This window comes from Halichoeres trimaculatus, unplaced genomic scaffold (assembly GCF_033239565.1).
Source record: "Halichoeres trimaculatus isolate MK-OKI-2021-1 unplaced genomic scaffold, fHalTri1.1 fHalTri1_scaffold_9, whole genome shotgun sequence".
Classification (NCBI taxonomy): domain Eukaryota; kingdom Metazoa; phylum Chordata; class Actinopteri; order Labriformes; family Labridae; genus Halichoeres; species Halichoeres trimaculatus.
The window spans coordinates 12,417,511-12,433,361 of NW_027437188.1; the positions used below are offsets into that span (position 1 = coordinate 12,417,511).

Sequence of the window (15,851 nt, forward strand, 5' to 3'; positions counted from 1 at the left end):
TCATTGAGCTATCAAAGCACATATATATTAGCATAACTTTAAGTATTGTGTGAGTGAAGCTATCTTAATAATTTTGTGATCTAGAAATGTCACATAAAACCTGAAGAACTCCTTTCCTTGAGGAGCATAAATCCTGTTTTATACCTATATGAATCTAGGATGTAGCATACTCTGTAGGTTTGTGTAGCCCTGTCCGAACCTTTGCAGAATCCTGCACATGTAGCATGACAAGCATCTCCTCAAAAAAGCAACCACACGCCTAAATGACATGGAAGAAAAGGCCTTTGATTGGTCTGCTGGGATACATCCTGTTTCCTCTGTTTACAACACTTCCAGGATCACTATAAATCAGTCACTACACTCCTTTCCTGTTATTACTGCATGTACGTGGAATTCATCATTTTTTATTTCTAATAGGGACAGACCAGTTTTCTGCCCAGTGGATTATCAGCCTTTCTTTTTAATCTGACAGCGGATAAGAAATCGATTCAAAACAGTGTTATTTTGGCTCTAATGCAGCCGCGCTGCCACTGTCTGCAGTCACTACTCTGTCTTCAGTACTGTCACACTCACAGTACTGTCTGATTGGTCGCAAGCAAAGCCATGGTTCAGGTAACAGCCAATCAGCAGTCAAACCTCTGGCTGCTCTCTTTCTCTCTCTCTCATACAGACACACAGACAGGGGGGAGGAGGCAAAAGCAACAGAGAGCAGATGTGTGTTTTGAAGGTAAGTTAAGGCAGCTGACTCTCCTAAAATTGTAATAAACTACCAGTACTGTTACTGTGAGCCCAGTAACGATATGTATATTACATAAGCAGCAGCTCTGCTCCCTCCAGATGTGTCTGTCAAACACTTGAAACACAGTTGTTGATCATACCAGGGGCAGGGGCGGATCTACAAGGGGGGGGGGCCCTCACCAAAGAGCCTTGATCTCTAATTTTAATAATACAACAAAAGTTATGCTGTTTATAAAAAATAAGTATGGAACAGATGACTTTTTCATTTTTTTTGACAGATGATGGAAAAGCTGCTTCTGTACATCCCTTTTCCATATTTTATAAGGACTGTAATGACACCTGACACGGTGACATTCTTTTTTATAATTAGAAGTGAGAAGATTTACCAGTGTTGCTTTTCACATCTATCTTACAGACTGTTTAACATTACACCTGAAGTACACCAGATACGTCTCCAGTAGGACTCTGTTGCGCTGTGTTGACTGCATTTGTCAATTCACACCAGCTATGTGTTTAGCCTGACAAGCTGTATGACTGACAGACAGCTGGAGTCACAGAGTGAGGAGTTTCTGCACTTCCCACTCCATTGATAAGTCTCTTTTCACTCATATTGGGCTGTAAAACCCCAAAACAGTTGACTCTGGCTCTGCTCATTATGTCCGTTAATCATCGTAGTCAGGCTAAATACAAACTGATTTTGACACAGTTTGTTTTATATTGAAAGTCACTGGGTGTTTTTAAGTAGTTTACTGTCTCAACTTCCAGCATGATCTTCCCTACACTGAATTTATGTGTCACAGCTCTGCATCTGTCAAAAATTGGATAGCTGCGTATTACCTGCAACAAGACAGCCACGCAGACATACTGCAACAGAAAGGGTCCTGTGTAAGTTGACACATTGACTTGAACGAAACCTGTTTGATCTGTTTGTCATAATGGAACGCAGACGCATCTGGTGTATTTTAGCCATTACTGATGATGTATTGTAGTTGTATTGCTGACTTATTCCAGTAGGTGGGGGTATTGTATTCCAACCTGAGCGCCATCTGCAATATACAAAAAAAGATGAATAGCATTAACCCTGTGCGTGGTGGAAAACAGTGTGCGAGATAAACTGGCCTGATGCAAGCAGAGAAATTTGTCGGGATGCGTAGGATATCTGGGTATTTTTGGCATGCCCCTGATTTTGCCTCTTTCTCAAGATTAAGATCACATCAGGAGGCACTGTAAGTATTACCACAGATACAACCAGTGTCTTCCATATTTTACAGATAGGCTATCGCAGTGCAATGACTCGCTGATGTTCAGAATTCCGATTTTTGCAGTAAAGCAAATCAAGTGAATTAAGTGAGTAGAGCACGTTATGAATTAGCACAATTGCATGAATGGTTTAGCATTGTTTGGTGTAGACACAGCATCACACCATCCCTCTCAGATAACTCTCTCCTGAATGTGGTCAGTTTATCACACACGTAGACTCAGGCTGACTCACATCCCAGGTTATTTTCTTTAACAGGTGTGTTGTTATTGTCCTCACACAAACAACCTGCAGCTTCTTCCCTCACTCAGTATGAGAATCAATCAGCACGGCTCTATGCATCCAATAGCTGCCTAATTGATGCACTAATCCAGTCACTAAGTACTGCAGCTCTGTGGAGTCTGCCCAAAGCAAACACACACACACACTCACACAGTCATCAATGAGCTGCTTCTCAAACAGCAGAGAGCAGCAGGACTGACAGAACGTCTATGAAGTATAGATCAAGAGGAGAAGTGCAGCGTCCTGAGATCAACACCTTTAACCTGGAACAACAACAACAACTTCTTGTCCAATCAGCATCCAGGGAACAAGGCAGGGACACTTTTGGGTTTTCTAACACTTTTCTCTAAAATGTTCTGTCTTCAGGCCGTGAAGTCACACTCTGTCCCATTTTACCAGGATCAACTGTATGTACTGTCTCTGATGTTTGCATCAGGATTTGGCATTCCACTTAAACTGAGCATACACTGTGAGATCGTCGGCTCATTTTGAGCCAATTTGCCACTTGTGCGTCTATGTTTTGGATCGGGCTGAATTTTGGCTCAATCGTGTGTCGTAGCATACTGGGGGTTACAAGAAGAGATTAACACTTCATGACGTGCTCCTGATCACAAATTCGTTGATCACAAGAAATCAAACATGTTTGAAATCCTGGTCGTTCCTTGTGAAGGTATCACAAAGTTGAAGCACTGCCACAAGCGCCTTGCCTCAACCTCTTGCACAGAGCATGCACGATCTCTGAAGTGATGTCAAAGAAAAAAGCAAGGAGAAAAAAAGCAGTAGTGTCAAAAGTTATGGAAGAAGAAGGAAAAAGAGTTTGGCGCATGGACATATAGTGCGACCGGTGAAGTCGCATCAAAGCGTCTGGTCGTATAGTTTGAGAACATGATTCATGGACTGCGAACTTTTGAACTCGGCGATCAAGTCGTGCAGTTTGAAATGAAACTAAATCAAACAATTTAAAATATCACACAGTGTGTGCCTGGCTGTAGGCGTTTAGAAGGGTAGAGCTCCCAGAACAGAGTCAGACCACCATAACTTACAACATGTTCATCAAGTTCCTTAGGCAAGTACAAAGATTTAGCTCCCCATTTCAACATTTAGAAGCTTTATATTTTATATAATTAAGTTTTTTCAAAAAAAGCCTATTGCCAAGATCCCTATGTTTTTTTCAAGTATTGTGCGTTAAAGAGGAACGTTAATAGGAAATCTGAAAAGCCTTAAATCAACAAGTGTGTCCTTGTCTGGATCAAGAGTAATCCACAGATTTTAGAGATGACCATTCGTGCCATACCTGTACACAGGTTAAAGGTTGTGGTCTTGTTTGTGTTGATCTCGACCTTTTGACCTATCATCTCTGATTCAGAGATGAAGCCCTGCCTGTGACTGAAAGACCTGAAAGAAAGAGGGAACATTGTCATTACAGCTGCTTCTCAAGGGTATTGAAGTTTAGAAGGCGTCCTTTCAGCATGCGGCTGAGGCAGCAGAGGAGTGTGTGTGTGTGTGCGCGTGTGTGTGTGTGTGTGTGTGTGTGTGTGTGTGTGTGTGAGAGAGAGAGAGAGAGAAGGGGACAGAGCCAGAGTTGGAGGAGATAGGAATCGATCGTGGAAGTGTGTTCCTCCCACCAACACTGAGGTTAGAAGAGAGGCCTTTGCAGAAGAATGTCCTGCTGAGTAATTATAAGAGCTCGTCTCTTAACACACACGCTGACCTGGCTTTCAGGCCGACGCGTGTTAATAATCAGAGCTCATAATGAACAGAATCCAGAGGTCCACTGGGTTAAGGTCCTCTACAACCTTGCTCCAAGCAACAACGGCCAGAAAACAGGATGCTGAGAGAGACACTGAGGTGTGTTAGGGTGGAGCTGTGCTGCGCTACTGCCCCCCTGTGGATGAGCTGGAAACCTCAAGAGAATTTTAATATTTTTCTTTTGCAGAAAGCTCAACCCAACTTCAGCATTTCTATTACTCCTGAAAACAGACGTCATTATCATTATTATGAGAAGAAGAAGAAGAAGAAGAAGAAGAAGAAGAAGAAGAAGAAGAAGAAGAAGAAGAAGAAGAAGAAGAAGAAGAAGAAGATGAAGAAGTCAGGTAAAGTTCAGTTACTCTTGTGTTAGTGTTTATTACCTTACGTCTCACAGTTTCTCCTCTACTCTGAAAATGTGGATTACAAAGTGCAGCAGAAGCCTCATTGGTCAACACAGCTGTCAATCAACCATCCTTTTATTGCATCAAATAACTTATTTAGAGTGAATTTTTAAAGAAAAATAAACACCGCGACATAAATCAGCATGTGCAGAACTAACTTAAATGATAAAAGAACATTTATTTGACCTGAAATTAGACTATCAACTGTCATCCAATCTTTCAACATGGAGGTGGGTTTCCGACCCTTAATAAAGTCAGCCAGTAGAGGATGCTCATACCTTTGGGCATCAATTTAAAATTAGTCTTTTTTTTAACCTCCCATTGAAATTCTATTCCAATAATCACTGTACTCGATTTTCCCTATGATTTTAAGTTAAAAGCATCCTTTATCAGTAAGTAGAGCACAGTAAATACTGTGTGTTGTTACAATTACTTGCAACAGAGAGACCTATGAATAACAAATCACTAATGGTAAAATTAACATCACTTGTTAATTTTACCATTAGTTACTACAGCTGATGGAAAAATTCATCGATTTTTAAAAAAATATTTTTAAAATGTGTGCATGTTCAAATTAACTGGCTGACACAGCCACCAATGTATAAAAATGTTTAAATGTTATCATGATTTTAACAAGATCCTTCATCTTTAAGCAAATATCCTTTATTAGATTAAAATTCAGATCTGCTGCAGGTTATCATGTGACTCATTCCTGAGCTTTTCATTCAGGTTTACATCTGCCAGAGAGTATAAATGTTAGAGCAGTGCACAAATTATTCTCCATCATTAGTCCAGATCCACGTCCTCACACGTGTAAAAGAGCTTCAGAATCCCTCCTGATGGAATTGAGACCTTCACACTGGAGCCTGCCAGCTCTCTGATAAGGCACTCAGTGTTCTCACAGTCCTCTGAGTTCCTGGATCCAAAGCCTCACGATACACCCGTCAACCTCTCACTCACTTCCCACAGCTTCTTAGCCAGAGCATCATCTCGTCCCTGGGCCCCCGACTGACGCAGAGCACAGCTCGAGAAGTGGCGTCCGCTGAGAGGTTCGATTCCTTCCTGCAGGGCGCAGTACAGGGTGGTCTGGGACCCCCCCTCGGGGTCCAGGAAAAAGATCTTGGCAAAGGGAAACATGAGGAGCTGCTGCCACAGGCTCATAGTGCGACACAGCTCTGTGTAGACAACTCCTGAGGAAGACATGATCCAGACATATGTGAAGAGCTGCATGCTCATAGTCACCACAGGCAGGACCACAGATTTCTAGTTTTTTTATTTTTTTACATGATAACAGCAAGTGGGAGCCATAAAATAAAAAACAAGTCTAAAAATTCTCCACGTTGAGATTCATGCCTCGGAGACGTCTGAATTTTTACTTCTGACCCGAACTGCTTCCAAAGAACAAGCTTTTGATATGTTTGCAGGCAAGCTTCCCTCTTTAAGAAAGATGGCCTTGTGGGTATTTTATGCATTTTGAAACCTGATGGGTGCTTTTGCCATGTTAGCCACACACACACTGACCGTAAAACCCAAGTTTAATGACCCAGCATCTCACTGACGTCAATCAGAAGTCATGAGTGGCGATGATGCAAACTGAACCAGGTAGTCTGTTCAGGAATTTGTTGACATGCGGAGTTACAAATGAAAGGATCACTTGGTTTTCACAAAACTCAGGAAGATGTAGATAGATTGCTTACATGCAAAGAACGGAAGTATTTTCTAGTTTTTAGAAGTTTTATGAGAAGCTGATGTACATAAAACACAGATGATAACACTTCATTTAAACTCCAGAGTATTTGGATGTAGTTTTAAAATATTTTTTCAACATATTAGGACAAATATAGTGGTTACTTGTGGGGCTTTGGGTGTCATAAAAGCATGGATCACTGATTTTTGAGCTGTTTGGATGAGTTTACTTTGTCTTGATATCTAAACATGAATAAGTAATAGATAAATAAAATATATGCCTATGATTTTACACTAAAAATCTGCATAAGCTCTTTAAAAACACATTGACATCAGCTTTTATTCTTAGTAAGAAGAAAAAAGAAACAGCTTCTAAAGAGGTTTAAAACCTCAAACTGGTCCCCCACCTGGCTCTGACCTCTAAATATCAGCAGGACCATCTACTGCATAACACAAACTTGCTGTGTAAGCTGAGTAGTGAGCACGTACCTGGGTGCAGGGTGTAGCAGCTGACACTGGTGCCCTCCAGCCTGTTGGCCAGCTCCCTGGTGAAGAGCACATTACACAGCTTGCTGCTGCTGTAGGCCTGAATGTTGTGCCAGGTGGACTGACCCGAGACTAAGTCCTTCTCCGAGGCTAGTAGAGGGAAGTCAACGTGACCAAGGAAATGCAGAAGACCAGAAACTGTGACCACCCGACTGGGACCACAGTGTTGCAGACGCTCCAGGAGGAGGTTAGTGAGCAGGAAGTGGCCGAGGTGGTTTACACCGAACGCCATGCCGAAACCATCTTCAGTGCGTCCTGGACCCATCACACCTGAAACACACAGAGAGAAGTTCACATTCAAACAGCCAAGTCTATTTTTATTGTACTTCCTGTTTCCCTTTTCTGAAGAAGAAAGTAAAGAGATGGATTATGATGCAAAGGAGAGATAGACCGATATGGATTTTTTAGGGCTGATACCAATTATTAGTAGGCAAGGAGGCGGATAACCGATATTTGAAGCCAATATTCATTTGCAGTCAAAGTGAAATTATTGGCGTAAAAATTTTGAACAATACAAACTCCAACACTTCACTGCATTTGGATGCCTTTAAACACATGTTTATTAAACAGCTCCCAGGGTCAGCAGCATGTTTCATAAAGTTAAATAAAACCTAAAAAAATAAATAGCAAAAGTTTTGAACAGTAAATAAAGTTTCCCAAAATTTCAATGTAACTGCAAAAAACAGGACAGAATTGAGTTTGTGCTGCCTTTTACAGGCATGTTATGCAGTGGAAGTAATTGTTTCTTTAGTTTCCACATGACTGGTTTTTAAATGTTTTGACCATCTAGGGCTTCCATAGTGTAGACAGGGAGAAACTGTTCAAAGATGCATCAACAAGCAGCTCCTGAATGTCTGCACTTTAAAACTGGTTGGTTAACTGGTTAAGAATTACTTTCCTTTGCTCAGGGAGGCTGCATATATAGTTTTCTGTTACTGTGCTTTTGTTTGTTGAGTCTATGTAAATGAGCAAATCAACATCAACTGTTTCTCATTTCACTAAGAACTGTTCAGCGATCTGCCGAGCTGAGCGCTCACGTTCAAAGAGGGGAGAATACAGTTTAGTAGGTTTCTACTCTCTCGCACACACATACTTCTATGACTATTTCCATATCAATATCAGCAACCTTAATTCATGTGATCAACTGACACGTCTGGAGGAACCATCAGTGAGTTTACTACAATATGGGAAGAGTCTGCTGCCTTAACTTACCTTAGAAACATATATCTGGTATCGAGAGTTTCTCCTGTTGGCAAAACCTTTTTTTAATATCTTTGTTGTGAGAGAGCGACAGCGCTGCATTCACATAGCTTTCACTGCTGACTGGCTGTTGCCCGAGCCATGGCTCTGCTTGTAACCAATCAGATGGTACTGTGGGTGGGACACTGCTGGGGACTGAGAAGTGACTGCAGACAGCGGCGCGGCTGCATCAGAGCCAGAACAACACAGTTTTAAATTGGTTCCATATCGGCCGTTGGATTAAAAAAAGGCTGATGCTATGCCCCAAAATGCTAAATATCTGCCCTAATAATCGGCCCGGCCGATAACAGGTTAAAAATTACTACACCTTGTAGAAATGTTTCTCAAGTCCAATTGTTGTGGAGATTTGAAGATTGTTGAGCTGCCTTTTATTCTAGTTCTCTATTTTCTGAAGTTTCATTTTCATTACATGTAAGAGGTGAAAATGATGTTTAATGTTACGTTTAATGATGACTGCCAGCTGCCGTTCTTGTGTTTTTCGGGGGGATTGAAAAATATCAAAAAGAGATTAGACTCTACTACTGAACTGAACCAGACTGCTTGGTGGAAACCAGCTTTAGCCCCTTCTGCGCAGACTCTGGCTGCACAACGGCTACCAATGGCTGTGCCAGTGACGAGGGTACTTTGGCTTCAAAACCATACAATGGTAAACGGTGGAGCCACGCTGTCCACTCTAAATACAGCCTATGGTGTAGACTCATTTGGGAATAAATGCCTGAAATGTTAAAGTGTTTTCTCTTTAAGACCTATAAATGTACACAAATCATCGGTTACAACTGAGGCGGGCCCCCCAATTGGCTGTCTGTGTACATGTAAGGATGGGAATCACAAACCCGTCCTTACTCCCTGGAGCCCTCTGTGTCATCAGCCTTCATGCTAAACAGCTCCCCTATCTATACCTCCCACCTACAAAACAACGTCGTCATAAGTTGTGAGAGGTGATGAGTGTGAAGGACAACCAGGAAGTCTGGGACGTAGCAGAAGTGGTTCAAAGTGTGGGGTAATATTTCACAAAATAAGGCCAACAGGTCAAAGTGTCATGTCTGTGGACGTGCCTTGTGTTTGAAGCTCTATGCTGGTGTTTTGGTTTAAATGACCTTTCAGCACCGTGTATCTGATTGGTTTATCTTTACACAAAACACGACACCAGATGGATGCACTCCAATGGATTCAGGAAGATTCACTCCCCAAATGTTGTAACCATGGAAACCACTAAGGCTAAAGTCAGCAGTAACAGCAAAAATAAAAATAACAGTATTATTCTCACTGAGCTGTGGTTGAGTATTTTCCAATAGTAAATTTAAAAGATGCCATCAACGGTTTCAGAGCATAACAACAGTGAAAACATAACAAATATCAGAAGACATCATAACCTGTGACAGGAAAACAGAGTGGAGAGTGTGCGTTGATTAACCTTGTATATAAGAAAGAAAACGATGAGCAGAAGTGCTGCCTCCGATTTGGACAAGGAGCTGACTGCAGGGGGAAGTTCTGTGTCTCCAGACTCCCTCGACAGGACCAGCACCGGCCTGAATTTACTGAAGGACAACATGGAAGAGAAAGCCCTTGAGTGGGAGGACGAGGAGCTTCAGCAGGTGCTGAGAAGTTTGGATGAGCTCAAAGTAGAGCATTCAAAGAAAAAGGTAAAACTTATACCCTTTTTTAATCTATTTATTAATGATCAAGTGAATTTCAATTCCATGTTTCGAACTCCATCATTTTTGTTTTTGGAAAAACTTTTTAAAATCTACTATAACAATGTAAAGCTGTTCTTCAAGCGTCCTGATTTGGGAAACAAATGATTTCAGTACAATGTACTTTACAAACTAGACTTTTTAGTATATTGTTTGGATAAACACCATACAGCTTCACCAGAGTGGTCTGAAAACATGTTTCTGAAAAAGATGACTCTTGAAAATTCTCGAGAATTTCAGGAAAAACAGCATGATTTTAAAGTTAGATTTTCAGTGAAGATGATTGTAATCTTTGTCTCTTTTGGCAGGACACCAGAGAAGAAACAGCTGATTTGCAGCAGATCCTTCAGGAGCTGGCTGAAGGTGGTGGTAGTTTGTCAGACTCCAGTGAAGACGACGAGGAGTTAAAAGGTTTGAAGCAGGACATTAAAAGTCTGGTGAAGGAGATCCAAGAAGTGGAGGAGATGGGAAAGGGACTGCTGAAAGAGGAAGTGGAGGCCATCGAACTTGCTGAGGGATTAAAAAAACGAATGGAGAAAGAGCGTCAGCTGGATGAGGACCTGAGGAAGCAGGATGAGTATTATGCCCAACTGATGGAAAAGATAGCGGAGCAGAAGCGTGAGCTACAGGAATATAGTGTGTACACAGAGATCATGGAGCGATTGCTGCCGATGACAGAGTTTAAAGACGTGGGCCAGCTCGCTGACCACTTTGAGAGCATCATCAACAACAAAGCAGAGCTTACAAAGGAGTGGGCCAAGCTTTCCCGCCAGCTCAATAAGGAGGACAAGGCCTTGTTGTCACTGGTGCAGCGGAATAAGTTAGTGGAAGCTCGGTTTCTCTTGGTGAAAGAGAAGCTGCAGAGAGAGCTAGACAAGGAGCTCGCTGAAGTAGCAAGTTTGAAAGCAACACATGACCAACTTCAGGCAACGGCAAGCAAGGGAACACTAAAACTTGCAAAGTACAAGATTTCCATCTTTCAAATGTATGATAAGATTCGCAAGTATGACACTCAAGTGGAAGGTGTGGACAAGCTCGACACAGAAAAACAGTTGGAACGCATCCAGAAGTTCCACGAGGTCTTCGGGAAGGTGCCGAAACCGCATCAAAATGCCGAAAAAGATGAAGAATTAGAGGAAGAGGAGGAGGAGGAGGAGGAGAAAGACAAGAAGGACAAGAAGAAGAAGAAACAGAACAAGAAGAATAACAATAACAAGAACAAGAAGAACAAGAATGCGAGACATTTTAAATGAATGATTTGAATGAAATAAAGAAACATGATTCAGCAGCTTTATGAATAATTTTTAACAAAGACACAGAAAGTCAGAGATATCTTAATTGGTGGTGATGGTGTAGGAGCTAATTGAAAAGAAAAATCTAGATGACACTATGTTAGATTTAGGGGATAACAAGCACGAGGTGTGTTTGTTTAGAAGGGGACAGCAGCATTGGCTCATTTTGGTGTCACACACTAGCCGTCTCTATATTCCAAGTCTTTTAGATGATTGTAACAAAAACTTAAGTTCTTGAAATTCTGGAGTTTACAAAATGACAGCAAACAAAGTAAAAAAAAAGAAACACCTATGGTACAATTTGCATTTACAGTGGATTAGTGTTTACAACTAGCTGGGCTTCATCTTTTTGCTCCATAACTCCTAAAAAAACAGACAGGACATCAGTGAGACTTCATCCCGTTTGTCACACAGTCTGCGACTATTTCCAAGACTGGGTCAGGATGAAGATGTGTGTGATCAGGTTGTCTGTGATATCACTTATGCTGTTAAGAATGAAGCCTTGTAGTTTTGAGGCTTCGACCAGTCAGAATCAGGTGTTTAAAACAGCCAGGTGATTATCAGAGAAGTGTTTCCTCCTGGTTTTAGAAGAGTCTCAGAGCTCAGAGACCTTAAACTTGTCCTGAGTCTTAACAGAACTGTCATCAATAATTAATCTCTTTCATACTAACTCCTACATGCCAACTCCATATATTCATGCTCTAAATCACTGATTCTGTCTTCGGCCTGAGCTCTCTTTCAGCCTTTCAGCCTTTAGGTTTAAACATCTGAGCTTTAGTGCCCTGTAGAAACCTCTGGACTGTCGGGTCAGGGGTGGAAAATCTTTTGACAAATCAATCAGAATTATTTTTTTATCACTTATAGTCCAATAATTCAACACAAAGTGCTTTACATCAACAGAAAGATGTTTCTGAAAAACTGATGAACAATATTCTGACCTTATACAAACTCACAGGAAGTTGGACAAAATGTTACAGTGGACATATCTGTCACAGTATAGGACAGTTCTGTGACAGAAACTTATGATAAAACACAAACTTGTCTTCTTCTAAGTGTGATTCTGTGGTACGCATTGTCCACAGTCTCCTGTCCCGCTGCCTGAACTGATGATGAGACTTGTTCTGGATGCAGCTAGAAAATCTTGCTTTCATCAGTCATCTAAGCTGACTTGATTTGTGTTGCAATAGGAACCACACACTACAGTAAAGGTCATAGCTGAATCATTAGTCTGATTCTCCTCCTGCTGCTGCTTTTTCTTTGTCTGTTGTATGTTTTCCTGCAGGTGGGATTATGCTTAAAAAAACTCTACTGCCCCCTACAAGAAACCTTTTAGTCACACAGTATTGCAGTATTCTTATTTTTAGTAGAGTATCAAGTTCTCTATCGCTGTGACAAACTTCCATCAATTTGAGAATTGTTATATTTGTCATCAGTGTCAATCAGACAAAAAAGTGGAGTAGACTGCTGTTTTTAGTGATGGTAAAAGGAACATTTTCACTCTCTCACCTGCGTTGTTGATAAGGATGTCCAGTCTGGGTTCAGTCTTTAGGAACGTTTCAGCAAAGTTTCGAATAGACTTGAAACTTGCCAGATCCAATTGCATGAACACTACTTGACTGTTCCCACTCTCCTGAAGGACAAAAATGATGAGTCAGAGGGGCTGGAATAGACAAACACATCAGGAAACAGTGAAAAGTTTCCTGCAGCCTGAGCAGCTTTCTGAACTCCAGTCTCCTGGAGGCTTAGACAAGATTAAAACACATAAGTGGGCAGCATTTGTTGTTTATGAAACAGTAGTATGGATGGAAATGAAAGCACATATATAGCACATCCAATGAGCTTCATACGGCTTACTCAAACTGAAATCTTTAAGGCAATAAAGAGGGAAGATTTCCTCTGTCCTGTCAACTTCACTCCACTAAGGACATGAAATGCAAGAAATATGCGGCTAACTCTGAGCCAAATGCTCCAAACGTTATTCTTTTGGTATAAACAAATCAATGCAGACCAAGATAGAGCTCTCAGTGAATAGCAGCAGGGCCCAGCAGTTTCTGTTTCCATCCTGTACTCACCCTGCGGATGTCATAAGCAGCAGTCTCTGCCTTCTCCTTGTTGCGGCAGGCCAGGATGACTCTGGCTCCTCTCCTCGCCAGATCCAGAGCAGTCGCCTTCCCAATGCCCGTGTTACTGCCTGTGAAAGAGAATAATTGAAATATATAAACGTCAGAAAACCTGCTTGGAACAATTTACTATCCCATCAAAATCTGAGTTTTTAAATGCAAATTTTCCTGCAATACCAAGCTCACTCTCCTCTGCTAGAAGAGGATGAGCTGGATGTACTGATATAGAATTTAAAAAAATTACCCCTTCATCTTTTTCAAGGACAGCTTTTACTTTAAACTAGACTTACTATGAATTTAATCAGCACAGAAATACAGCTGAAAATCCATGATTTTTACGATTCAAACATGACAAGTAAGAATAAGTAAGTAAGAGCTGCAGCACATGTCAATCACAAAAAAACTAAAACGTCCAAACAATATTTTCGGTTTATTTCGGTAAAGTATTAATAAATTTATTAATTTATTTTCAGGCACAAAACAAAGAAAGAGTGTTGGTGCAGGAGCCAGAGAAACTCAATGTTTACATCAACATTTAGTCTGCAGGAAGCTAATAGGTTAGCCTGAGCTAACAGGCGAGTCTGTTACCTGTGACGATGACTGTCTTTCCTTTTAACTTCAGTGAACTGGTGAACCTCGCTCCTCTAAACACGCCATAATAAACTATAACATAGAAGAAAACGGCTCCAGATACGAGGCAGAGGAGCATCGACATCTCTGAAACTTCCTGCTGTTTAGAATGGGCGCTAGACGGCGTTAACATACTGTGTTCCGGTCAAGACCCTCAAAATAAGGCTTTTACAGGGAGATAAACCATGTTGAACTGTTTGAACACCATCAAAACACAAATTTATTCAGAGTAAACTAACCTTTTCAAACATATTTCAATAAATTTGGCTTTATTACAATATGTAGTTAACGGTTTAAATTTCGCAAACATTGCAGAGAGTTTATTTTGAAGAACAGACATCTTACGCATATCCAGCCGTTATTACTGCACTGAGCCGGTAGATGTCGCCACAGAATATAATAAATATGTTGATTTTACAGCTTTTATTCATTCATTTTTATTTATTATGGGTGCACAAGCAAGTTTGTAAACCATGAACCCATTCAGTGTTGAATAATTACACTGCGCTTATTAATTCTTATTCAGCTGCAGAATTTATTTCATATTCCTAAACTATTAAATTATCATTCTGCTACAATGGAATCAACAAGCAAACTTTAACTGTATTGTTACTATTTAACATTAATTTTAGCAAATTTTTCCCTACCTGAAATTTAAGTATATTTTTTAAAGATCTTTCTTTTTCAATGTTTCATATTTTATTTCATTTTATTGATCTACAAGTTTCAACCATGTTTTTTATGATTCTATCATTAAATAAATGGGCTTTATTTAATTCAATACTTTTTCTTATTTATGCACCGTGTTTCTCTGTTATTCACTCTTTTTCCCCAAGTGATGGTGGTACTGTTTGTGTCTTATACAAAACAGGAAGAAAAGCCCAAACAGGATACGTTGTTGTTATACAACTCTAACTGCTCCAAGAGGCATTGTTTGTTAAAGGGGGTCCAAAAAGTTTCATTTTGTTATTGAACCTTACTTTAAGTAGATTTTAGTGCAGGTTTTGCTTGAAAGGATGATAGAATATGTAGAATAAAATGTACAAAAAAAAATCTACAAAGTGTTTTTTTTTTTTTTTTTTTTTTTTTTTTTTTTTTTTTTTTTTTTGTAAGGAATAAATATTATGTTGTTATAAAATGACTGAGCAAAGTTAATCTGATGGGACTGTTCGGCCCCTTTGTGGTGAAACTCTATTAATGCAAGTCAAAGTCATGGGTGACACACCTTTAACTCTGGAATTTAAACCAGATGATAAGAAGAGTAAGCATGAGACACAAACAGCTGTAAATGGTTTGATATCATTACTCATTGTCTCACAGGGACATGCTTCCTGTAATGGGTTTTATTTGTTCAGTGTTAATCATTGCAGTGCACAGACAAATAGCACACAATCAGGATTAGATTTACTGCATTAGGATTAATACAGCAGTTTGGTGCATAAAATTAACAAACAACTGAATTTGTAAATAAAGATAAATAAAGAAATATGTAGGCTACATAGAATAGCAAACATCGCTGCCATATCAAAGAGTAGATGTGAGTTTAGTTAACAACCAAGTGTTTGTTTCTGTTACTCTTAGATGTAAGGTTGGTGACTCTTGTGATCTCTTTAGTTTAATGGAGAGACAATGGCTGCAGTAGCAGAACAAAGACAGTTTTAACGTCATTATCTTGGTGAAACTACAAAAACATAAAGTCAAGAAAAAAACGAATATTCATGTGCCCTAGTTGTTGGATTAAAATGCACTGCATGTGTTTTTGTATGTGGAGCATTGTGGCATTGTTTGTACTGGTTTGAGCATATGTGTGTGTGTGTGTGTGTGTGTGTGTGTGTGTGTGTGTGTGTGTGTGTGTGTGTGTGTGTGTGTGTGTGTGTGTGTGTGTGTGTGTGTGTGTGTGTGTGTGTGTGTTAGCAGGTGTGGTGTGTGTGATGGCGTTGAGGAATGCATTGAGTCTTTAGAAGCTTAAGTTTGTTTTGCAGTCAGACATATCCACGAGAGGAAAGTAGGCAGGAGGTGAACAGCTGCAGAGCTGCTTTGTGTCCTTGAGATCAAGACAAAAGTCATCTATAGCTTCAATTAAAAAAGGTTTTTACTGAGTGTGCTCTTCCTGTATATTCAGTTCTGAAACTTAAATATTTTAGGGTGTGTAACTTTTATTCAAGCAGCAGAGTGAAAAGAATTAGCTGTCTACG

The 15,851-nt window shown here is 40.3% G+C and overlaps 1 protein-coding gene across 1 annotated transcript; it reads right to left on the bottom strand.

Moving 5' to 3' along the window:
- Positions 1–4,413: 4,413 nt before the first annotated feature.
- Positions 4,414–13,778, bottom strand: LOC141798289 (dehydrogenase/reductase SDR family member 13-like). The gene is made up of 5 exons (XM_074680160.1): positions 13,615–13,778; positions 12,979–13,097; positions 12,413–12,536; positions 6,604–6,930; positions 4,414–5,618 (listed from the first exon to the last, which is right to left on the bottom strand). Exons 1-5 carry the CDS (start codon positions 13,739–13,741, stop codon positions 5,359–5,361), a joined length of 957 nt encoding a protein of 318 aa, XP_074536261.1. The 5' UTR covers positions 13,742–13,778; the 3' UTR covers positions 4,414–5,358.
- Positions 13,779–15,851: the final 2,073 nt, after the last annotated feature.

What these genes read in the sequence shown, in the direction of transcription:
- LOC141798289 (XM_074680160.1), bottom strand. Translation starts at nt 13,741, where the DNA reads ATGTCGATGCTCCTCTGCCTCGTATCTGGAGCCGTTTTCTTCTATGTT. An exon ending in AAAGACAGTCATCGTCACAG is followed by an intron (nt 13,098 to 13,614) that starts GTAACAGACTCG and finishes TCTCTTTCACAG; the next exon opens with GCAGTAACACGGGCATTGGG. An exon ending in CTGCTTATGACATCCGCAGG is followed by an intron (nt 12,537 to 12,978) that starts GTGAGTACAGGA and finishes TTTGTCCTTCAG; the next exon opens with GAGAGTGGGAACAGTCAAGT.